At 39.4% G+C, this 27,104-nt stretch overlaps 1 protein-coding gene across 1 annotated transcript in view; it reads left to right on the forward strand.

The window, feature by feature from the left end:
• Positions 1-27,104, forward strand: part of ctnnd2a (catenin (cadherin-associated protein), delta 2a) — a 278,083-nt gene that overhangs the window by 143,291 nt on the left and 107,688 nt on the right. The window contains exons 11-12 of the mRNA XM_056364392.1: positions 424-597; positions 14,790-15,093. Of these exons, the coding sequence (XP_056220367.1) occupies positions 424-597; positions 14,790-15,093 (478 nt within the window). The remainder of the gene's footprint in view (positions 1-423; positions 598-14,789; positions 15,094-27,104) is intronic.

The following is a 27,104-nucleotide window of genomic DNA, read 5'->3' on the forward strand; positions in this document are numbered from 1 at the left end:
GGAATCACATAGGCCTGCTTTTTTTGAGTGAGTTCTGTTTTCATCATCTCTGTTATAGTCTTTCACCCTTTATCTCCACAACAGCTCCTATTCTTTTGTCTTGTCTTTCTTGAGTAGCCATGTCACATTCATTATTCCTTATTAATTTCTTTATCCTCTCTTGCTTTCACATATTTCTTCTTTTAACCTCGCCTGTGTGGATCTTATCACCACCTTCCCATTCCACCTGAAATTGTATATCTTCTTCTTGTATATATCGTCTCTCCCTCTCTCCTTTCCTTTCTTTATTTCATTCCTACTTAAAATCCATCTGATCAATCCCTCTGTACCTCCCTTGCTAACCTGCTTTACTTCATCTCGTATTGGCCTCTCTGTCCTCTCTGTCTTCCTTACATATTTTTTCTTCCTCTCTCTTTTCTCCAGGCTCTCGTGGCTCCTACAGTAGTCAGCACAGTCAGGAGGCCCTTCGGCCCTTGGGGTCCCCAGAGCACCACATAGATCCCATCTATGAAGAACGTGTCTACCACAACAAGGGCCCCATGAGGAGCCTCAGCCAGAGCCAGGGGCCAGACACAGGCCCCTATCGCAACAACACCGGTAAGGCCTTGCTGCATTTGTAAAATCAGTTACAGCTATGCGGTTTCATTTTATCATTTTTGTGGTTTTATGCACTGTCCTCCTGTGAAAAAGGAGCCCACAGGTTGTTTTGTGCAGCAGCTTATTACGACCCATAGTTACGTTTTGTTGTGAGATGAAATCTAGTGGTCGTAGTAATTATGGCAGGAGCAAAGGGAAAAGTGCTGTGTATATAGTATAAAGAGTGACATAGTCCGTGTAAGGAGGAGGTTGGGCTGGATAAATGGGTCAACAAATCACAGGAATAAGACACAGGAGATCACTGTTCGATTCCCGTGTGAAACCTTTAGTTTATATTGTTTCTATTATCCATGACTGTTCATGGTTATTATTTAAACCATGACAACAAAGATCGTCTGATGTACTTATTTTAACCCAAATCATGACATGATCTTTTCCTAAACCTAACCAAGTAGTTTATGTGCCTAAACCTAACAAAGCCATGACCGTTATTATAGTAACCAGGGCAACGTTGAATACGCCACTCCCGGTACACTTGCGTGTTTATTATGGTAACATGGCAACCAAGGTCTGGTATGCATGCTGCCTCAGGGTCATTAATTCAGGACATACTCCTATTGGTCATATCAGAGGGTTGAAAAATACAACCTATATGGTTGTTTAGGGTGGAAGAGTTGTTGGTGTTTTGCATTGGACTATGTTTTAACTCTAATGAAATGAGTGTCCTTAATTATTTTTTTTATTTTTCAGTAGTTTTAAACCTTATACGTATCTTGGGACTTAACAGTGTTTTTGAATACTTTAGCACTTTACATCAACTGTGAAAAAAGACCCCCTTCCTCACAGACCCTGCAGAGATTATGGACTAGATCAGCCTTTGTGCATACTTAGAGCCGGAACAAACTTGTATTAGGAGCTTAATTTAAATCAGTTTAAATCACTTTTTCAGTCACACAGCGTGTGTTCACCTCATGTTAAACTCATTTACCTAGTGTCAGGTATGCATGATATATAGATGCAACATCACTCATTAGGAGAGATGATGTTACAGCCCTTTTCATGGTTAAGGCTCCTTCTTTGTGCTATGTAGTCAGGCCTGCAAATTTCCAACAATTACATCCAACTCAGGGACAAATGAAAATATATAACACATCGACACATTTGTTTCATAGAAGTACACATTTTGTGTGCTTCATATTTTTTCCAATTGGGAATGAATCACAGTTGGACACATTTTCCATCAAACTCACACAGTCAGACACACTCAGTCTCACCCGCTCACCCCATAACTCCATTGTTGCCAGCAATGTGTTTTTAATAGGGCCTCATTGAGCTTATCTCAATGTGGGTTTAGGTACGCCATGTTAATCCCATTACCGTATCATGAAAACACCCAAGTCGGTCACGCCACATTCACAGCTCCCTCGATGTCATTAACCAGCCTAGCCTTAATAGCTATCATTAGCATTTGGGTCAGAATCATAGCAGTAAATATGCCGCACTAGACCAGCATTTGAGTTGATCAGTTTGACTCACTTGAAAGGAGTGAGAATTGCCTTTAAGCGCGGAGCATAGCTTTTGAAGCACATTTCAGTGTTAAAGGGTCATTGGGTTTTGCTTTTATGATTGTGAGATATTTCTTTGATTGCTGTCGGTGAAATTCTGAACAGTGTATATAGTGATAGGATTGTCTTTTCGAGCAGGAAGTAATTAAAGAAGTGTGCTTCAGAAGTGTACAGAGAGGATCCACTGTTATCTATAATTTACTGTGCCTTGTATTTGTAGTTTCAATAGATGGGTATAGGAAAACTCACAAAGGAAATTTGTACTGCAGCTACAAAAATCAATAGACTGTGGATTAGACCGTGTACATTTAATTGCAACACTTGAGGTTTACAATACGCTTCTGCTATGATACAATATTTTAATAGATTGTCTCATGTTGTTTGAACTAAATCCTCCACCAGAGTATATCAGTATGAGCCTTTTTCACCACGTACACACTTTTACCCTGTGGACTGTGCTTGGTCCATATAACTACAGTGGTAAATCAACACATCAAAAATGAACAGCACCTTGAAGTCACTGGGCCGTTGAATTAAGGCCTGGCCTTGGTGCAGCATGTTTTAAAAGCCATGTGAATAGCATGTGCAGTGACTAGGAAGCTGTGCAATAAGGAGTCAAACTGCACGGAGTGATAGCACATAATGAACTGATAAGGGCTATGCTGACATAGTGAGCGATAAGTCATTAATTATATCATAGTGCCTTTTCTTGGCAATGGCAGGCTCACATTATTGGTTCATTAAGCTGGCATGGATCAATGTAATTAATGCTATAAGTCATTCGGTGGAAAGAAAAGGAAGATATTGCAACAAAATTTGCCAAGTTGTAGTCAGTTGGTCATTATATGGTCCACAGTGTCAGTGTAATTCATGCCTAGTATTCATTGAGTGTATGGGCCATTGCATTACTTAACTGGACACTTAACTATGAAGAAGTGCCTGCATGATACAACAAAAGCAATTTAAGTGACTAGAACTGCACTTTCATTGGTTTTTATAGTGACTATTTCCTGACCTATTTTAGGGCAGATAGTCAAGTGGAGAGAAATGGGGACAGGGAGCAAACAGGACATGAGGCGGAAACATGTAAAGCAGACACATGGGGTCAAGACTATATTCCATTAATTTGGCAGATTTGTAGATGCAACACGTCTGGTTTACAACCAAATGGAGCAGATCATGCTACATTTTCTTCAGCTCAATCATCTACCTGGTACATATTCACCTACACTCGGTTTATGTTTTAACAGTGGTGCTCTTAGTTAAGACTCCTTGAAGAACTTGTAATTTGTGTCTGCTCAGTGTGACTCTCAACTTCCGCCATCTAGTCAGAACACCAATAAAAAAACAAACTGGTAGTCTTAAGTCTGTTGACATTTTCTTGCAGCACAGTGGACAGCAGTTTGACAACATACTTGACGAGATATACACATCAGTCGCGTCTAGTTTATAACACTGTCAATTGGATAACCTGTCTGTCTGCTCAGGTTCCATTGTTTCCTACTCTTCACTGCTCAGTTCATTTCAACATTCATTGTTAGAGTGTTAGATTAACAGTATTTCCATCATGTGACATGACTATCTATCTATCTATCTATCTATCTATCTATCTATCTATCTATCTATCTATCTATCTATCTATCTATCTATCTATCTATCTATCCATCCATTAATCCATCCATCCATTCATCCATCTGCATTCATGCACACCACAAACATGAGTCAGTATGTGGGAGTTTTTACACTATGCGTGTGTGTAGGCAGTGACACGCAGTGCTTCATTCTTGGATTAAACCAGGCCAGCGCCCCAGAGGACTGCAGGTTAATGTGGCCTATTTCAAGCGATAATTCCTGCATGGTCACAGCGTCTCCAGAGCATGAAGGCATTCTAGTACAAAGAAGAATTGTAGCAAGAAAAAAGCCTCAGGATGTGGTTTACACATTTGTTTGTTTTTCCAAAATGACACTGTGTGTTTTTGAAATCGGCCTACACTTTGTCACTGTGGTTCCCTTACTTTTTTTTACAATCTCGCTGTTTTTGACATCATTCTTGTTCTTTCCATTCTCTTTATTATTTATTTCTCATTCTGCTTCTTGTTATTTTCTTTCCCCTGTTATATATATATATATATATATATATATATGACTATCTTTCTTTAATGTTCCCCTTATGTGATCATAGTCTCTACTAATTCAGTAGACAGTACATGTCAGTGAAATCTTTTACTTTTCCCTCACCTTCTTTCATGCCCTCCCCTTTTCTTCCTCGATCTCCTTTTCCTCTGACCTTCCCTCCTTGTTCTCTTCTTTATTTCCTCCCCTCCTGGCTTTGTTCTTACTTTGTACCTTCCGTCTTCATGTCATGAAAGCTATCTTAGCTTGTATTAATAACTGTGACCACTGGGAATAACAGTGACTCTAAATGGATGTGGCACTTTTTCTCTTTAATAGCTTAACATCACACCTGCATGTAGCTCAGGTGGTGACAGTGAGAATGGGTAGATCCACTGCCATGGCTATTTGTCAAGTGCATCTCGTAACCAGGTTGAGCTACTGCTGCTGATAAGGGGTATTATGTAGTTTAACATTGCTCCCTGCAGTATCTTTGGGGGAGACAGACACTATTTCTTCAGGAATCAGCAATCACTGAGCCATGGTGAAAACATGAAGTGTCCTTAGGCAAGATACTGAACCCCACATTGACCCTGGTGGCTGTTCCATCAGTGCATGAATGTGCATATGGGTGCGATGTATGAATGTGTGAGTGTATGGGTAAAGCACCTTGAGTCACCTTGGTCAGTAAGACTAGAAAAGTGCTATATAAGTGCAAGTCCATTTACCAGACAGTGGTTTCCTACATCCACATCCGCTAAGAGAGTCATCTTGGTTATTTTAAGCTTTGTACATGATATACATCAAACTCACACAGTCAGACACACTCAGTACAAGTACAAGTATGTTATTAGGAGTTTTTTCAGGGTGCATTTTCACACAGAAGCCAAATGCACACTTAATTTATGTAATTGTTATGTAAATGTTTATCTAATTTATGTAAGTGAAATGTAATGTGTCCAATTGCTGGTTTTTCATTTTATGTCTGTGTAAGTTCTTGGTTTACTTTTGGGCAGTTGCAGTGCAGCTTCTGCCACAGTCTCAATTGCATTGTTCTGTTATCTGACTCCTCTTTTTTTAAATGAATAATGATGTTTTTGATCACATGGTGTTTTTTTTTTTCCTCTCAGTTTTTTGATAAATGCAGTAAGGCTATGGTGTTGTAAGAATCACAGAAAATTCAAACACACCTTTATACACACACTTCCTCATTAGCTTTCTGCAATTATTCATGCAGTTCCCAGGACAAGGGATCAACTCCGTTACATAAGCGCAACAGTGTGTGATTGTGTGTGTGTGTGTGTGTGTGTGTGTGCATTATGATGTTTCTCGAAACTAAAGTGGGATTATTTTTGCTTGAAGTTGCAGCTCTACAGCACAGCTCCCTTTCACTAGTGTGAATATGCACACACATGCACAGTAGAAAGGAGAGAAAGGAATATGAGGAAGGCTTTGCATCAAACCATTAAGCCAATCTGCTTTCTCCTTTAAATCTGTTGTGCACCCTCTGTAATGAGATCTGATATCCTAATGAGGGGGACAGAACAGAAAGTGTATTGGGAGAGAGTGATGAGAGAGTGAAAACAAGCCCAATGGAGGAAGGAGGACTGGGTAAAGATGAAGAGGACTGGAGAGAGAGAGTGCAGTTGATCTGCGTCTTCTAACCAGAAGGCAGGAAAAGTTCAGGGCACCTCTTAAATAGAGAAAGTGACATATCTTTGAAAAGAAAAAGGAGAAAGGAAAAGCTCACTTTCATCTTGCACATGTCCTCCAGTGACCAAATGAGGTTTATAATACTAAGCATAGTCACTTGGGCTGTGTGTGAGTGTGTGTGTTTGTGTGTGTATGTGTGTGTGTGTGTGTGTGTGTGTGTGTGTGTGTGTGTGTTGTGTGTGTGTGTGTGTGTGTGTGTGTGTGTGTGTGTGTGTGTGTGTGTGTATGTGTGTGTATTTTATGCAGTTATATTGGTATAGATTTAAAAATTGGACATTAAACATGTATATATTATTTTCAGCTTTTTGCATATATACCCACATATGTGCATACGCTCTTCTACAGCCTTTAGCTACATGCCACAGCATACTGTATGCTTAGATTTACTGTCATAAAATATACAGTATATATTATGATACCACTCTATGGCTCTAATCCAAAGAAAGTAAAAATTATCATTCCAACAAATAAGTTATTTTGTAATCTGATGTTGTGTAAATTCATTTGCATACAAAGATAATTTTACTTTTGCCTCTAAGATTTGATAATTTACAGATAAATCTAACAAACAAGGCAGGTGGTACTTCTTTTAATTTCTTAATTAGTAGTTAACAGCTTTGATTTGTCGTGGTTTCATATTTTCTGGATATAGAGGAAGGAGGTGTTAGCTGCATAAGCCTCACAAACATTTGCTCAGAGATTTAAAACTCTATATTTATGGCTGCACCTGGTAGAGTAGGATTGGAGGTGCAGTAAACTGTGATTTGTATGTAGATATATCACCAGTAAATAAATGTGAATAAGTAAATAAATAAGGATTTGAATGACAAAATACTTGAATGAAACATTTTGATTTTGTGATTACATTTTCCACCAGTATATAGAGGCACATTAACTATTATTTACTAATTACAAATCATAACAGTAACACCAGCATTGGTTGATTGTTTCCGGCCTGATAGACTGTCACCTGGTATGTGTGAACATTTGAAATTGTCTGGTCTCAAGAGACCTGAATCACCACTTCTGTTTCAATTAGAGCCTGGTAAAACCTCAGTGCAGGATTCTAAAGCACCGCAGCATTGTTAGACCTTTTGGCTTAAGCATCTCCCCAGTCACTTTAGTGTGTCACTCACCAGGCTCCCTCTGTTGCAAGGTTAGATTAGGTTTGTTTGGCCAGGATCAATTTCAGCTTGGCCTCTGATCCTGCTGGTCTTTTAATGAACTTGCTGTCTTTTGAACACCAGTAAAAACAGAATGAAGAATGAATTTGAACTTAATTATAAGGTGTTGTTTATTCCACCATGAAAAAATTTATGCTCATTAAATGTCCACTTTATGACTATCACTCAGCTGCTAGCTCTTAATTTAGAGACAATGTTTACTCCAAGTTTAATTGAGGAAGGAAACCAAAATCTAGTAAGGAAAGATGGGAGAAAAGGGGAGCATAAACTGATTTATTTTTTTGCATTTTCAGATGAAATTTCTCTGCAGTAATCTGTTTTCGAACAGATGAACTGAACTGTGACATGAAATGCAACTATGACCCATAGCACTATTCAATTTAGTGGACAACAATTTAGTTGAAACCATGTGGTCTATATCGTGGCTTAAAGCTGTACAGTGTTTACAGGGAGTTTTTGCTGAAGCCTCAGAAAGCTTTAATTACCAGCTCAAAGCTGACTTACTCTATAGATCAGCACAAATTCTTTCCCTTGTGAAAACATATGGCAGTTCCTAAATATGAGTTTTATGTGAAGTTGATGTTAGTTTCTCAAAACACCCTCTCACAAACATACACCATAAACCTTATCAGAAGGTTTGTATTCATAGGCATACGCACGGTATTGGCCACAAATACTGTTCATACAAATGTGGTGTAATAACACAAAAAAACGCATATCCGACTTGTGCCCCGTGTTATCTCAGTTTACATGATTAGCATATTCTCTGCTTTATCAGCAATAATAAATTCATAACCGTAGAAGGAAACTTTCATTTGTTTTTGTCCTCAGAGACCACACAGAAGTCAGCACAACAACAGCATTGACTACCCTCATCAAATGAAAAGAAATGTTCATGTCTGCTGTTTAAAATGTGTTTATGTTTCTGTGCTGGTGACAATAAGTATGTTCTCAGATTTGGTTCCGTCTGTTCATCCCTTTTCTTGTGAATGAGATATCTCAGGAATACCTACACGGAATATCATCAAATTTGGCTCAAACGTCCACTATGACTCAAGGATGAACTAATTAGAATTTGATGGTCAAAGGTCAAAAGTTAATGTGACCTCATCAAACACATTTTCGACAATAACTCAAGAATTCATACTGATTACAACAACGTTTCACACAAATGTCTGATAGGATAAAATGATGATTTTCAACTTCACTGTGACATCATAATGTACTGCAAAAACACTTTATAGGGGAGATTGTGACCATATTTCATATTTGGTCAGACACTGAACAGGTGACACTAATCTTGGGTGCCCACCTTGAAACTGTGATGATTGTACAGATCTTCTGTGCCTGGATGTAAACTACGACTTGACTGGTTTGCGGAGGTATACAACCGTGAGGATTTAAATCTAGTTTATTCATTAATTGATTCACAGTTTATTGTTTATTACCTCTGTGTTGGTGCTTTTTCTGCATATTGGCATACTGTAAATAAATGTAAAAAGCCAGGCCTCACAATGGTTTCATTTGTATCAATAATCCCTCTGAGAAAGGTTTGAAAAGAACATTTTAGCTTCTTCTTCTTTTCTCACTAATCTATTTCACTGTCCCTGCATCAATGAGACTGAATTAAACTCAAACATATGTATGTATACCACTATCAGTATATATACCAGTAAGTCATGATCAAGTTAAGTATGATATAAAACCATTTTCTGATCCATTTATCTTATTCAAGGTCATGGGGTGCTGGAGCTTATTTCAGCACACAGTGGGTGAGAGGCAGAGTACACACGGGAAAGGAAATTCACTTTTCGACTTTGTGATAAACAGTGTCCAATGCAGCTAACCTGCATAGAAAAAGGAGCCCCTGGAGGAAACAAATATGAACACAAGGGAAATGCAAAATCAATGCAGAAAGGTTCTAGCTGTCAGATTTGAAACCTTGCTGTGAGGTCTCAGTGCTAACAACTGAGCCACTGTTGTGTAGTTACGATGAGCCGTAAATAGCAACATGATGCAAATGATCGGTACTGTCTTGTTTGTCCTGTCATTCTCAGATATTTGACAATATTAAGAACACTAGAATGTACTTTTCAATAGAGTCCTAGTTCTCTCTATTCTGTATACATCTATCACAACAAAGTAATTCAAAGTGCTACATTAGACATAAGATGGCACTGAGACAAGGTGTGAAAGAAACAAGAGCCAATTTGCAAAAGAAAATAATAATAATAATAATAATAATGACTATTTATATAGTACTTATCAAAATAATAGATTACAAAGTGCTTCACAAGGATAAAATAACTCACTGCAACAGGCTGCATTGGCAACAGTCCGTGACTGACTGACTGACTGAGTGATAGAATTGACTGATCATAGTTCCACCATTGGTCAGCCAAATGCCATGTGACTGCGCTGGTCGTACCTCTTTCAAGATGAATTGGTGCAAAGAATTTCTATAAGGGGGCGTTTACAGCCTGCAGTGTTGCCAATTTTGTGCATTTGTCACTAGATTTCTCATTTATTCTAAAAAAAAAAAAAAAGCACCAAATCTAGCACAAAATGCATTAAGTTGGACAATCCTTGGCTACTAAGAGAGTTAGAGAGAGTGGCTGAGAGGCAGAGAAGAACTGTCTTACCAGGTGGAGGCTGTGCGCTGTGTGAGAGACAAAATAAGAAAGATATTCTGTCACTTCAAATCTCATTGATTTACAAGTACATATACGTGAAATCACACAACAGTCTTTGTGTTTAATTTATGTGTTTGGTGAGTTTGTCAGACAACACTGCCATTATAAAATCAGGATTTTAGCAGTGTAGAGCAGCAGCATGGATGTTAAGATGTAGTCTGAATGGCCTACATTTCAGTCCCTATTTCAAAAATGTTCCACTCTGACAATATAAACAGAAAAACTTGTAAATGAGATCAGCTATATGAGGGTATATGTGAGCACTGAGAGTAGGAGATAGTTTTCAACTATACATCCTTAATTTTGCACCATACTTGCTCCAGCCATATACTAGGTTTTAAACCAGTCTTGGTTTAACACACATGAGTGTGTCCCATGCAGTGGCCGTATGCCTTGTGTAAATGGAGCACCCTTCACTTGGAAAGACAAGAAATTCATCTATTTTATGACTTTCACTATTGTCCTTCCACAACATGAACATTTAGCAGTAGCCATTGGCCTGGAGCCTCAGCTCTGACTAAGTAGCATTCTTGGAGAAAGACATGGCACCTTGATACAAGTGTCCTACAGCTCCCACACTATAAAATGTTGTAGACTTGATACTGAAAGTGCAAAAAAGAGCATTTGTGTGTGTGTGTGTGTGTGTGTGTGTGTGTGTGTGTGTGTGTGTGTGTGTGTGTGTGGTGTTCTCAAGAGCTTCCAGCTCAGGAACATCAAGAGCTGTGCGTTGGCCAGCAGGCTCTCCCAGGGATAAACAGAGGGAGAAACTAATCCTTACTCTCCTCCACATCCAAACCGTGTGTGTGTGTTGTGGGTCTCTGTGTTTGTGAATGCATTCTTCATTCATGGCCGCTGTAGGCAAGGTTGTGTGTGCATGCTGTTGACCTTAAAGCATGAGAAAAAGATGTGTTACAGGCATACATGTCTAGTCCATGTCTATCACTTGCATATTTAGAAATCCATGTTTGTGTGCTTGTGCATGTCTGTGTGAGTGTGTGCATGTGTGAGAGATAGAGACTGTACTGAGGGGTTTTGTGTAATCGTTCTGAGCACTGAAGCGTGTCGGGAGAAAGGACATGTCCTCAGCTCTGATCACATAGTCTACTACAACCACAATAGAGGGAGAGGGGGAGAGAAAAGGGTGTTAGGGGAAGAAAGGGAGAGAAAAACATGAAATGAATGGATGATGGAGGAAGGATGACAGACAAAAAAATGAGAGCGAGTGAACTACAGCAAGAGAGGGGGTGCAAAGCTATGATTTCAAAAGAGATGGGTGAGAAGAAATGACGGATGGAGGCATGGACGAAGAGGGACAGATCTAGAGGAAGATGGAAAGAAGAAAAGAAAGAGGAGAAAGGGCAAGGGAGTGATGGAAAAAAAGAGAGTGACAGAGACAGAGTGGGATTGAAAGAAATGGAGGCAGAGATGAAAGAATGAGAAGGGGGGATGGACATGGTATGCTCAGAGGATTGTTTGATCCCCCTCTAATTTTTTTCCACCCCACTCTCTCTCTCCCTCCCTGTTTTCCTCCATCTCTTGCACATTCAGCTGGGGCTCCCTTGTCTCAGCAGCGCAAAGAAAAAAAAGTCAGCCCCACTGTAAGCTAGTCGGCCCCTCAACTGGCTGGCTAATTGCAGAGGTATCACTGTGTCAAATGACTAATAGAGTTTCCCTTCCCATCGCTAATCTGCCAGCAGGAGCACAGCCGTGATTTGTTTACTCTACGCCGAAGCAAGGGAATACAAAGACACACCTGCCCTTTTATTTCCTCTCAAACAACAATTTCACACCACCAGTGCGTTAGGTGAGAGAGGTGTTAGTGGAGTGCGTGTGTGTGTGCGTTTGTGTGCGTTTGTGTGCGTTTGTGCACACATGGCACATTTCGTGATTTGTTTAATATTCCGTGACACAGTGAGTTTGTCATGTGCTGTACTTTATCAAACACACACCCTCTCACACACATCTATACATAAGTTTGTCTAACTATACTTGTGAGGACCTTTCATTTCCGTGTTTATTCTGTAACCCTGAACCTAAACCTTAACTTTCAATTACATGCTTCACTTTAAATTTAAATCTAATTATAATCTTAAATTGAAGTCTTAACTTCTTAAACTGCTTAATTAGCGGTCAAAATGTCTCCGAAAGTCTTAAACCTGGTTTTCACAAGGACAGGAATACAAGAATACACACACAATTCATACACAATGACACATATACCTGCATAAACAGGAATCAACATGTGGATTTTTGCCAGGCAATGATGGCCCCAAAGGTCAAGTCATCAGTCAGAGCCCACCATTACCATAACAAATGATAAATTCAGGAACACTTATGTACTTAAGGCAGGGGAAGCAGATAGGGAGAGCAGACAGAAAGATTGAGAGAAGGAGAAAATGCAAAGCATAAAGAGGCATGGGGAAGCTGAATACAGAGTAACAAAATGTATAAACAAAAGCACAGGCTAAAACAGTAATTTGGCATGACACCTTTTGGGGATTTCACTTTCTTCATGTTCCTTAACATCTTTCTTTACTTGTGCTACCTTTCCTTTTACCTTCCTTTTTCAGCCTCTTCCCAAGGACATACCCATTCAGTGGTCTCAGCCCAGGCTATAAAAATAATTTGACAGGCCATTTTTTGGGTTTTCTGTCTCTCTTCCATTCACTGTTCTCCCACCGCCTCCTTTGCAGTAAGGTTCATCCTATTTGGGTGCCAAGCCTCTCAGTAAGCGCACACTGATATTGTGCACTAGTAGCCTGAAGCTTCAGCTACTAATGAGACGTTCAGAAAGACAGACACACCACAGACACCATTTAAAGAGTAGAAGGAAAGACTGGGATTTGCTTCTCATGAGAGTAACTCTGCTTCATTACCCATCTATACCCTCTTTTGTGTGGCTCTACTGTCTCCCCCTTCATCGCCTCTTTTTTCCTCCCTCTTCCCTTTGGTTTGGCTCTTCTCTAAACTGCAGCCCCATCTCTCATCCCTCAGCTGTTTCTCTCTGTTTCCCAGGCTCGCTCACTGTTTCTCTTTTCCTGCCCAATTCTTTGGATCTTTGTCAAATTTGGGGCATCAGCAGAAGAGCTCACACAGCCTTTAGCCTCATGAGCATTGCATGGCAGAGTCTGAATCTTGAATTTTTCACTGTCTGTCTGGTTAAGGATTTTTGCTAACCTGATTTTAGAGTTAGGAAATCAAAATATGCTAATATGGTTACATCATCCAAAAGGTTCCTTGTGCCTCCAACTAATGGAGTTTACCAGAGTTGGTGCAAAGAATTTGAATAAGAGCTTTGGAAAATCTGCTTCATATACTGTGTGTGTGTGTGTGTGTGTGTGTGTGTGTGTGTGTGTGTGTGTGTGTGTGTGTGTGTGTGTGTGTGTGTGTGTGTGTGTGAAGGTCAAGTAAATGCCACCACTCAAGACAGCGCTAAAGAGCAAGTTTGTTGATCACATAACAATGAGAGACTCAACCTCAGCATACACACATTCAAACATCCTCTATTCCTTCATCAATTTAGTGCAGGGGCTTATGTCATGTGTAAATATGTGTGTTTATATGTGTTCCCTGTTACGTGTAGATGAGATGAATGGGTGTGTGTTGTAGTTTGTGTACATTTTCCCATCCAGACATTATTTTTAAAGGCTTATTCTATTTTAGTAGGAGGTTCATTGACTTGTGTTAAAGCCCTAGTCAATCACATGGCCATGTATTGATCTCAAGGCTCTGTGATTTATTGCATATTCCTTGAAGAATGCATTTATGGTGTTTTTGCGTGGTTGTACATGTGTGTTTCTGTGTACACACAGGGTTCTAATGACAGATGCAACACACACATACACACACACATACACAAACACATACACAGACACACACACATCATCTGTCTCAGCTTTTTTACAGCCAGAGAAATGAGGCTCCCAGACACACATTAACACCTTGATATATCACTGATCCAACACTACCAACACGATGGGGAAGGAAGGTGACAGCTACTGTGCCCCTGCAGGTTTCTCATATCCCTGAGCAAATCCCGATGTAATTTCCATCTCACTCAAATGAAAAATAGTTTGTTTTTTTATTTTATGTATTTTTTGTCCTTATTGCTCACCAGGCAGATTGTACAGAAAAAGAAGGTTCTGCAATTGTCTTCTAGCTACTTGCAAACAGGCTCACAAGCAAAGTTTCCATTTTTCATTGTTTGGAAATAACTGGCTGATGAGTCATTGGGTGCAGCTAACACTGTTAGCTAACACTGTTAGCTTTGTCACCCAATGACAATGTTTGCAAACCCTTAGTGTTGTGTAGAGTGCTGTTAAAGTCAAAGTTAAAGTTAAAACTTTTTTAGTAGCTTACTGCACTTCATGTTTGAATAGAACTAAGGCAAAGTTGTAGTGAAGCATTTCTGTTAACTGTAGCCACTTTTTTGTTTATTTGCCTATGATTTGAAAAAAGATATATATATAGATTTGATACTCTAAAGAATAACTTTGCATTGTCAGTACATTTACAATGACAAAGTAGTTGACAGTTGATAATTCTATGTATTTTATATTTTCTGATTTTCTTCTCTGCAGTCATTAATACAATGTCAAAGTATCTGCAAAACTTTTGTCAATATTTTTCTCTTTTCTCTCTTCAATCCATCTCTCTGTTGAACATTGTTCCTTTTTAATCCTGGGCATGTGGCCAATATTTATCCATCCATATGGAGACACGCTCCTCTTTTTCCAACAACCCTCTGTTTCTGCCTCTCTCCTCTCCTCTCCTTTCCCTTTTTCACCTCCTCTCCACAACTCCTCTCATTTTCCTTTGTCCTCTCCCTCCATTCTCTCCTCTTCTCCTCTGCCCTGCAGACCTGACCCAGTGTGTCCATGACCAGGTCCTAAGTTATGTCCTCTGTCCCTACTTTCCTACCATAGCTCCCTCCTCCCCTGGTGTCGACTCCGCCCCTTTGCAGCGTACAGGAAGTCACGGCACAGGGACGGGAAACTACAGCCGAGGCGGGAACAACTATGCCACAGTGGGACCAGGCTACACCTCAAGTGGAAGTGGTGGAGGCGGAGATGTGTATGGCTCTGATCCCTATGTGGCGGACCCCTACCGCACCCTGCAGTACTGCCCCTCGGTGGTTGAATCGCCCTACAGCAAGTCTGGACCAGCCCTGCCACCTGAAGGCAGCCTGCAGCGTTCACCTTCTATCGACTCTATTCAGAAAGACCCAAGGTAGAATGAAAGGGATGTTTGTACTGTGTGTGTCTTGTGTGTGCATGAGTATGTGTGTACCTGTGTTTTGTGGGATTCATTGGACAACAAGGTATGAAAGATCATGGGGCAAAGGATGCTTTAGGGCACTTGGAAGGACAAGTGTGACAAACAATCGGGGCGCCCCGGTGGCTCACATGCTAGAGCACGTACCACAAAGGTTTGGTCCTAATTGTGACAAATAATCCATGTGTTGGTGAACGAAAGGACTTAATAAGTAACAGTGACACTCACACATTAACTTGTATTACTATATTTATGAGGACATTGCATTGGATTTGTTCCCTGGAGGCTTGCCATAAAATTATTCCTAAACTACACTGTTTTAATCCGTGACACATACACATATATGACATACACATACACACATACACATACACATATATGACATACATATACACATATATGACGTACATATACATACATATAATTTATTTACTTTATAAGTATTTAAACATCACTATTTGGTTTTGTTTATGAAAACTTGTAGTCTTATTTGTCATGTCACTACTAAGAAGGACAGATCTATGGATGCCACTCACTCACCACCACACTCCACCAGGTTCTTCCAAGGCTCTCAGACTGACAACAGCACTGCATTAAAAAATGCAGGCAACTACGTTGGTTTGGGTGTGTTGTTCAGGTCCAGGGGTGAGGATGAAATGCAATGCAGCAAAGCATTAACTAATACATTCATGAGTGTGAAGGTGTATCAGATACCAAAACACTGTACAGTGATTTATAATACTTTGAGGAAGGATTTTCCAACTCTCAAAAGTTCACATCAACAACAATCATTTTATCTACAAGACAATCATGAGGTAACCAGTGGGATTGCCCTGTTAACCTTCCAAAGTAATTTACCAGGAAAGTGTGCTTGCATAGATTTCATTGACTCAATCAGTTGGCGGATAATGTCATGTTACCTTGCAACAAAAACTGAGCCAGGTTCAACTATTTTGCCAGATGACTGTCTATTTTTTTCTGAGCCCTCTGCTTTGGACCACTGCTGAGCCAATGCAGTGGCCTCACTGAAGTAAATAAGGGTTTTTTTAAACATAGTGATAATGTTGGTTATAACGCAGCTTTATTCCCATCATTACTAGTCCTATGCAGAGTTACATCATATGTGTAAAGAAAAAACAAGTACAAAGACAGTGTTACTCCAGTCACACGCCAGTTGCTTCAGAAGCTCTATTTCACCTCCCTCTGTGTCAAGCTGTGTGTAAAAAGAGTCCTACTGGGCTGTGATCACTTCCATCCTCTTGTCTCCGCAATTAAGCAAAGCTCATTCTCCCTATTTATTTATATATATTTCACAGGACTCTTGATGTATAATTCCTTTAATTACAGAGCAGGAGGGACTGAGACGTGTGTGGATCAAGTCCCACCAGCAACTGTCAATCACAGGACAGGGAGGCAGATAAAGTGAGTAAGAGAGAAAGAAAGAATGGTAGAGAGACACTGTGAAAGAGATGAAAGAATAAGAAAATGAGGGTTAGGGTTATGAGAATGAGAAAATTATTTTAAAAACAAAGCCAAAGAAAGTAAAGAAAGAGAAAGAACAATTGAATGACATGTGCACAGTCTTTATCGACTACTCAAAGCTCTTTATACAACATGCCACATTCACTCATACTCACACATACTGATGGCACACAGCCTCCTCAAGATTCTTCAGTCTTGTGAGTGAGGCAATGTTGGTTTATTACTAATGTACTCTGATTGATGGGCCAAGGACAGTGTTTCACCCAAACACAAATTATTTCTAATGTTCCCAATATGTGAAAATAATTTATAGGTTGAATTTAATTTTGTAAATGAGACAGAATTCCTAAAATGTATATTTTATCTGGTTAGTTATGACTGTGTAAAATAAACAGTGACTCAGAATTATGGAAGACCAAGTCTTTTTGGCTGGACTGCAACAGCAGGGCAGCCTTGTAATTGCAAATGTCCTTGACTGACTGACTGACTGACTGACTGACTGACTGATAGAGTTGAGAGTTCTTATTTCTACCATAGGCTAACCAAATGCCATGTGAATGAGCTGGAGTTTTCCCATTGCCCGTTGCTCCTTCAAAATGAATTGGTGCTAACAGGTTCAATTAGTGGGTCCTTTATAGCCTGCATGGTTACTAACTTAATGCATTTTTCGCTAGATTTAGAGACTAGCAATCTAGCAACAGATCTACCCAGACAGAGGCTGTGCACTGTGTGTGAGACAAAATAAGGAAGATATTCTGTCACTTCTAACACTGAATGATCATTTTACAAGTAAATATAGCCAAAATCGTGTTTGGTGATTTTGTCAAATGACGTTATAATTATAAAATCAGGAATTTAGTAGCAGGAGAGAAGCAGCTTGGAAATACAGTAGCTTGAAAGTTAACATGTAGTCTTAATGGAGCATGTTTCAGTCACTATTTCAAACTTGTTCCGTTGTCTGACAACAGAAACAGAAAAACATGTAAATAAGAACAGCTTTATTGGGAATTCAGTTGTATTAAAATACTACATATGTGAGCCCAGTGAGCAGGAGAGAATAGGACATGATGATATCAGTTGTTTACAGCGGTTCCACAACAATATTCATCTAGGTCCTCAATTGTGCGCATTTGTCCATATGCGTTCTAGCCATATACTAGGTATTGACTTAGTCTCATTCATATTCACATCAAGTTTGTGAACTCTTTGTTGCTTGCACTCTGTTGCAGTTTGCTTTCTGCACTTTGTTGTTTGTGTATAGACAGAAAGTTCTTCCTGAATTCAGGAAGAGGCAATGCACTAATATATGTTCTGTTTTCTATAAGGTTTATGCCAGCCAGTTTTGTGACATAGTCACAGAACAACATAAGCAGTTGCAACAGTCGTTCGAAATAAGTTTCTCAAAGAGACGCTGTGACAAGGAGAAGCAAGAAGTGAGCACAGGTCACAAAAATGAGGAACAGTCTTAGTGTTTGCAGTAGCACACATATACATCTTCTAACTTCTAAAACTGAGTCTCTGCCGAGAATCTGGTTTAGTTTACTAACATACTCAGATGTACATAAACTATTATATTCCCTTAACTTTCAAGAAATGTTTATAATTGACCCATTGGAGTCATTAACACACTTACTCGTATGCACAAGTATACATAAGAGATCACTATGTTTCCCTTACTGCTTCGAGCCTTATATACTGTATGTGCATAGAAGCAGACATATATCTTGTTTTCCCTGCTTTTGCACTTTATTGTAGACAGTAAAATGCAGCTATTTCGTACACATCTTGAGAGCTCTGTTGTGTGTTGAGTGCCCCTTGTAGAGTTCAGTAAAACTTAATTTAATTAAAAGTTAAGACTACTTTAAGATCCGGACTGTAGTAGCTGGACCTTGATGGTGTTAAAATGCTTTAGACTCTATAGACTATTTGTTTTTGTGTTGAACAAGCTATGTAGAACCATAGAAAACCAAAGGGCATAAAACCTAGAGAACTGAACTTTCATATCAACAATATCCCAAATACTATATCCCTGTTAATATAACCAGATTATTCTGACATCAACTACAAAAAGAAAATTTACACAAACATTAAAACTCAAAATAAACATAAAAAGCACACACAAGATACGTTTTCTATATGTACTAATATTTTGTTGTGATTAATTTTGTAATTTATCATTGTAATTTAGTGATCTGAAGTCTTACATAGGCTCAGTCCAGGAATCAATTTCTGTTATGATCCTGTTGTCTTCTGCTATTCTTAACAGTTATGGTTTTAGACTTTACAAGATATTAATTCAGAAACCTTCATCTGCCAATTTAGTTTCTTCTGTTTTGCTTGAAGGTGAAATGTAATTAAATCCCTAAATTCAGATTTCAAACTTTCCAGGTGTGTGATCTGTTACTCTACATAATATCATTGAATGGTTACATTTGAAGTGTTACATTTCTCTTTGCCAAGAGGTTAAATAGCCTCCTGCTCAAACTTCACTCTCTCTCTTGCTCTAATTGGATCTAGTTTAGCTAACATGAAGTGCTAAATGAGTTAGCAGCTATTAGAGACAAGGAACACTCAGAGTGAGGGCAGAGGTTATGTCTGTGTGTTATTGTGTATGTGGGAGCATGCAGTGTCTGCTTAGGAGGAGATGTATTTTCTAAAATATAATTCATAAGCATATTCTGTACCCAACCTGTGTACCTTACTGTATAATGTGTGTGTGTGTGTGTGTGTGTGTGTGTTGTGTGTGTGTGTGTGTGTGTGTGTGTGTGTGTGTGTGTGTGTGTGTGTGTGTGTGTGTGTGTGTGTGTGTGTGTTTGTGTGTGTGTGCATGGCTGCCAGTTACACAGTTGGAGACCAATACAATTGCAGAAGAGTGAGCGTGATGGAGCAGAGGTGAGGACAGCGACACAAAGAGAAAAGTCAATAACCGCTAATGGATGGGAGTTAGAGAGAAGGGGGGGGGATTTGATAGATGAGGGGAGGGAGGAGGGATGGAAGGAAGGACTGGTGAAGATGAAGCTGAAGGGAGGGAGGCAGAGGAACAGAGCGGAAGAGGAGGAGCAGGAAAGAAAGGAGGCACACAAAGAGAGGTGGGTGGTAAATACATATAACGGGAGGAATTTGGTCAAAAGTGGAAGATAGATGGAAGGCAGGGCATAATGTAGATGAGTGTTACCCTTAATTGTTTTGCATGTGTGCTTTCCTTAAAGCTTTCTCAGTGAAAAGAGATTCCCACCCCCACTGAGTTTCCTGCTTAAATTGAATATTAGGAACAATGTAGGGCAAGATGATTATGAAGATGTTGAGCACAGACCTACGAGCCAATAAAGGATGGGGTGGTAAGAAAGGGAGGCAAAATCCATGAGGAAGGAAATGGAAAGGGAACTAGTAAAGAGGATAGGTGGAATCTTAAGTGAGGGTAGAAAGCACAGAGAGAGATTTTTGTAGGGAATACGGGAGACATACCTTGAGGGAACAAAGAAAGAAGAAAAAGAAAGGAGGGAGGGGATGATTGTAGACATAGGGCAGGTTTGTGAGGAAGAACTGGAGGGAGAGAGAGATGAACACAGGCTCAGGGAGGATGGGAGTCAGGGACCAAGGAGAGGGGGGTCAATGGTTACAAAGCTTGTAGAGGGCAACAGACATCATACAAGTAGAGTTACAGTGAATGAGGAGAATTCACAGGGTTGTAGAAATGAGGATTAACAAGAAAAAAAAAAGGAAAAGTTATTACATTGTGATCAAAAACTAGACTGCGGTATTGTTTCAACTGTGGGGGTGTGTGCTTGACTTATCTCACTACTTGATCAGTCGGAAATGGACACACAGCACTTAGTTCCAGATAAAATAAATCAAACTTGCCTCATTTACATTTTCTACATCAATCCCCCATTTATTCACCCAACAATAGTGGTTGTAATGTTAGTGATGTTTGATGTTAAAAATCTTCTGGTATAGTTGAATGAAGATCATTTCCAGTACGACAAGCTGATATTTCATGAAAACCACGATCCGGATTCTAGGGGTTAAATCCCCGTCACTGCAACAACAGATATAAAACACACACTATATAAATAAAGGTAAAAAAAATACACCTTGTGCCTCCATTATTAGCTAGATATTTGCTAGAGTTGCTGACATGAAATTGCTATTTACATTAACTTGATATGATATGATATGGTGTGACATGTCATTGTCAGTGCTCGCTATTTTTGTCAGCGTTTGTTGGCTCACAGCCTGAACACATTGCTTTATTTATGGCAAATCAGTAATGGTCAACAGTGGCTCTGTGCATATTGTGAATGTGTGTGGGTCTGTGAATGGGTAGCATGTGTATGTGGGTGTTTGTGTGTTCAGAGATGGAGACTATGTATTTGCACTAATGTTTGTCTGACATTCATTTGTGATAGCATGGGGCGACGCAATGCATCCCCATGTGTCGCACGGTCTAAAGCACAAGGCACGGTGCGTGAGTATGTGTGTGTGTATGTGTGTGTGTGTGTGTTCCTAAGAAAGAGAGAGCGAGAAGATTATTATTAGATGACTCTTGTTGTGAGTTGGTCAGTGGTGTCTATGTTTATTTATGTACACATGTGAGAAAGTAACGGAGCGCTTATATTCCCTTCTTGCGACCATTGTTTGTTTGTGTGACACATATGGTTTATGTACAACTTTACCAGTGGGATACCTGCTTTGGATAGAAATTGAGGTAGCCTATGTGTGTGTGTGTGTGTGTGTGTGTGTGTGTGTGTGTGTGTGCATGTGCATGTGTAGAAGGACTTGACAATAGGATTATATTCAGACTGGGGATCCTATACTCACTTAAGAGAAAGTAAGACCCATCCACAGCATCCAGTTTACTGTACGATGCATATGGGGATTTCTATTGTGTAAACTGGAAACATTTATGTTTACTTGGAGTAGATCTCTGATGTGGCCATTGGGCAAGTCCAGTGTTCTGAATTTAATACAGTGCTGTCCATTTCCAGTACTATTCTTGCTGGGCACACTATAATGTTGCATGTTGCTGGATTACTTGAACCAAAGTTTTTTCAGTGCTTACATGTGACACAATAAAACCTGCAGCCCACTAGCAGCACCTGTGACCCAATATACATAGTTCAATCAAAAACACTCGCAAAAAGAAATGAACCTTTTAGAGCAAATGGTTGTATAGTTGGATATGGCAAAAAGGCTCTGCAAACAAATCCAAGCAATGCCGAGGATTCTACTGAGAAACTCTGTCTGCCAATAATAAACATACATGAACATAAATCTTAGTTAAATGAACAATATGAAATACTACATATGGAAGAGGTTGGAGTGGTGGAGGGAGCTGTAGCAACAAACTGCTTTTGCTTTACCATGAGTGTTATCAGTAACCGTGATAAGTGGTTGTTTATAATGTGCATGCTGTACACCTGCAGGCAGAAATATGATGTAATGTTACCAGCTACACAAATAGATAGATAGTAGTAATAATACTGTTAATAATAAACAACAATGGTTCAGTAGTCCAAGTCATAAGCCAATGCCTTTGGCTGAGATGTTATACATATATACATATCTATATTATATATATACATACATACATAGAGATATATATAGATCATCGAAGAGTCAGTAATCGTGAGGCAGACTAAAAACAGATGCCAATTGACCAATATAAGTGTGACTTCAGTGCTCTGCCTAATGTTTTGCTTTATTGGTTTGAATTTGAATTAAATTTAAATTTATATTATAAAAAGGGTGTGATACTTCAGTAAGGAATGCTTTTCTACCAAACCGTTTTCCATACATTCTGTCAGAAAAATGAATTGCACAGTATCTCAAATGTAATTAAAGTTAAAGTTAAAGTTTTAGGCACTCAAAGTAAAGTAAGGACACTTTCAAAAATAATGCCATAATTAGTTTTTATTTATTAATTAATTTCATACAAAGTGCAGTAAAGAGAAGAAAACAATCAAATCAGTATTAGGTGTCACCATCCTTTGCCTTAAAACTGTTAGGTCCTCTTGGGCAGAATGGCACACAGCCTTTCAAGGTGCCTGGCAGGTAGGTTGTTACAAGTATCCTGGAGAACTTGCCACAGTCATTCATTGGATTTAGGCCGTCTCAGTCACTTCTGTCTCAGTAATCCAAACTGACTTGATGATGTTGATACCAGGGCTCTGTGAGGAACATGACATCTGTTGCAGGAAGGTTCTCTGGCTGTATGTTTTGGGTCGCTGTCTAAACATGTAAAGTGCCTAAAACCTTTGCACAGTACTGTATGTCAGATTGATACACAGTCAGACTGCCCAAGTTCATGTGTCACCAAATCTGTGGAATAAGTAGCCCAATGAAGAGTGGTCAGACAAATGAAGAAAATAGAGGAATAACAGTGTGATTTGATTTCAGATTCTGATTAATAGAATACAAACAAATGAAAGATGTAAAAGTGATGTTCAGGTAGCTTGAAAATCATAAAAATATAGAAAGTAAGAGGGAGAGGGTTGGAGTACTTCAGCACCATGGACAGAGACAGAAAGGTACATTGGGTTTGAAAGTTTCAGCACCATGGAGAGATACAAAGAGAGTGTGTGAAAATATTGTTACCACTGTAAAACAACTGCTGCTGCTGGTACCACTTCTTCTTGCTCTACTATTGTATATGCATAGTGACTGCTGTATACACATATTTTACCCTCGAAAACAATATTTCCTTGTTACCACACAGTATCATGCTAACAACCATCCAGCAAAAATGAATAAATAAATAAACTGAATTACATTACATCATAAATAACTAGGAAAATGTAATACATAATAAAACATGCCTCTTAAATAAAAAGAAAATCTACTGTCCTTCTATTATTACTATTACTCAGGCCTCTCTCATTGCAACAGATGATCACTGTAATTCCTGTGAGCATGTTAAATGCTCACATATGTACACATATGTAGCTAGTGCTTCACAGCCAGTTTACTTACCAGTCCAGAAGAAACTTTGCAAGTTCAGCATCAAACTTCATTCCTTTACTTGCCAAGAGATGTCTCCAGTGGTGGAAAGCAATGCCAATGTTAACTCCTGTCTCTATTACATCTTTTCTTCCACTTAAGTTAGTACGCCAACCAGTTTTCCCTGGCCCATCTCGTCACTTTCCAATAGTGACTCACTGAAGTCTCCAATTTACCCTGAAGAAGTAGTGCCGCTCAGAGGGCGTTTTATAACCTCCTGTCTTGTAAATACAACAATACCCAAAGTTTTTGTCAAGCAACAATCACCACCACCTGCTCCCAACAAAAATCCATGTTTGGTGTGCAGAGAAAACTTATACAAATAGCCCCAAAGAAACTTCTAAGAGAAAAAATACATACATGACAATTTAGCAGCTTCTTCCCTTTAGTGTCTAGTAAGAATGTAACCATCCCATGCTTTGTAAATATTGTGTGGTATTTATTTCTTTATGTATATGTATATGAATCTGTTGTTAACATAACAGATAGGGAAATTATTGAAGGATGTATTAGGGAAGAGAATGTGAGGTTTTCTGTCTGTACTCTGCCTTTGCAGGATAACAGAAGGGTTACTTAAATGTTTAACTTCACCATGAGCAACTGCTTGACTGAAAGACAGACAGAGGCAGCACAGAAAGGGAGAGAGCCAGTCAGTGTCTTTTTGTCCTTTGTTATTAATTTATGTTCTACATCAGATGTAGAAAAAGGAAAGAGTAAGAGAAAAAATGAATTGGCATTGAGAGAAAACAAAGTATGGGTTAGTAAATGGGTGACTCAGGAGGACGGAGCAAAAGAGGGAGGACAATGAGGGTGTGAGAGACAGTCATGGGGTGAGCATGGGATTTAAAGAAAGAAAGAGCAAGGAAGAAAGAGAGAGAGAGAGAAAGACGGAGAGAGGACACACTCTATTGGCTCTCAGCACGACCCAGGGGTAATTTCCTCTCCGCATGAGAAATGCATGCTGGGATATGGAATCACCTCCAAGGGAGGGTAATGATGCATTGCCAGAGCCTTGGCCCTGAGGCATAGTGTGTGTGTGTGTGTATGTGTGTGTGTGTGTGTGTGTGTATGTGTGTGTGTGTGTGTGTGTGTGTGTGTGTGTGTGTGTGTGTGCGCGCATCTGTGCCCTGGCCATCATCCCTGCCTGTTCTGGGTAAATTGCCCATTGTAGTTATTTTCCTTTTCTGAGGTGGCCTATCTGTTTGTGCATGTGTGTATGTGTGTGTGACCTTGGGATGATAACAGTACTCATCTGCTTTCTTCTCTGCTATGGTGAGTGTCACCCTAAATCTGACGCCAGAGACATAAAAGGATAGACCAAAGAGAGACAGACAGACAGATAAATGTGAATTAGGTGGCCACTGGGTAGTCACATAGATGTACATTTGTACAGACGTTAACATTTAAGCATTTAGGCCCAGATAAATGGAAACAAATGGCATCTAGATAAGATTCACATATGCACAAAAGTAAAGGCTAAGGCTTACAATTGACATGATATTTGGCTGTGAAGCAGAAAGAGTGAATCACAACAGAATACGTGGACTTAATTGCTGTGTTAACTGTTTCAGTGGTTGAACCATGTTTTCTCATTTTGTATGTGTGTGTGTGTATGTGTGTGTGATGTGGGCAGTCATTAATGAATTTGTCATGTTCTTCTGATCCAATTGCATTATTGTTTTTTTGTGGTAATTACTGCCACTAGCATTTCTTTGATTAACATCCATCACACCTTTTACACACATGCACAGGAACAGGCACACAAACACATACCAATGCCTTTGTTCAGCACGCCAAACTAATCTATTGGGTAGGAAAAAAAGGTTAATATATGATGTTTGAGCTGCCTCATACTTAACAAAAGTATGATAATAGATGCTTTCCATTCCTCCTCCTCCCACCACCTCTCTGCCTCTCCATCTCCTGACATGCGGCATTTCAGAGGGATTATGGGAAAATGTCACACCAGCAAAATTACTGTATATCCTCTCTCCTCTCCAAGCCTCACTTCACCTCTCTTCTCTTCTCCTCTAGATCATATTTAAAGGACCATTAGTATAAATTTAAAAAAAAATGCTAGACTCATAATCTAGTTGTCCCTATCCCTATAAATTATCCCTATATCACAACATTTGTATGTGTTTTTACAGTAAGTGTTACCTTTATTTGCATTGTGGAGTACTTTTGTGCTGTGGTTTAGACAAAATAAAAATCGTACTTATTTGTGCAGTTCTTCTTCTTAGGAGAAGCTGTTTTATAAAATGTTTTGCTTCAGTCCAATATTTTTCTCAGATTCTCAGAGCTCTGTCTGTATGTTATAATGAGCCCATATTCCTCTTAAGACTTTTCTCTATATGGATCTCTGGGTACTGCTCAGTGTGATTATAGAGGACATCTTACTTGAATGCTTGCACAATTCACTTACAGTTACAGTTATGTGTAGCTCAGTGCTATCAATATAACTACACTCATGAAACAGTGCTACTAAGATATATATTTTTTATTTTTCCCTTGGACCTCAGTGCAGTTTTTACTTGACGGCAACTGCAGGGCCAGCCCTAGAAACACAATTGTCTGTGCCTAGCTAACTGACTGACTGACTGACTGAGTGATCAAGTTTTTTGATCAGGTTTTTTGCTGATTACTGGGTAGTAACCATTGGTTGGTCGGCCGAGTGTCTGTCTTTCAAAATGAATTGGCACAAACACTTTCTATAAAGGTGTTGGGGAGGGCACATTTGACCTTTCAGCCATTGTCAATTTATCACATTTGTCGCTAGATACACTGACTTTTCAGACCCCTTTAGTGAATTTTTTTCTTACTTTCCTTTGAACAGTCGCCAGTACATCCTTGCAAGTGAGAAGCACACCTCTCCCTTGTCTGCTCTGTTCAATGAATGGCAGAGAGGTGGAGCAGCAGTTTGTTAATGGGCCACATTTCAGTGACTATTTCATCTTTGCTCTGTTGTCTGGCAATAGAACCATTGAACGTGGATATGTCAGTTGTTGACAGTGGTTCCACAACATTTTTCAGCTATGTCCTCAATCATTGACCATACGTGGTCAGCCATAGCCAAGTTTTGGCAATTAACATTCACCACAGACATTAAATTCAACCAGCATCTTCCTTGCCATCACTACCTTTTTGCACAATCTTCCGGATTGGGTTCCGGATGTTAAGCTCAGTGAGATGTACTGTTCTCGTGCAGGAGAGGGATCTTGACCTTTCAGCTGAGTTGCTTGCAAGAAATCTTGTGTGCTTTTTATTGGACCCATTGGGATTCAGTAATGACCACATAACTAAAATAAAGCAGAAGCTGGGAGAACAGAGTTAAAGGAGGCAAGAATTACAAAACAGGTGGTAGCATAGAAAGAGGGAAACACTTTTGTTTAAAAAGTGACCCTCTACAAAGGGAAACCTGTTTTAGAAAGTGTAAGGAAAGGCACTGGTTTGTCTATGTCGTTGTGCTAATTTGAAATTATAAT

This window comes from Seriola aureovittata, chromosome 20 (genome assembly GCF_021018895.1).
Source record: "Seriola aureovittata isolate HTS-2021-v1 ecotype China chromosome 20, ASM2101889v1, whole genome shotgun sequence".
NCBI lineage: Eukaryota > Metazoa > Chordata > Actinopteri > Carangiformes > Carangidae > Seriola > Seriola aureovittata.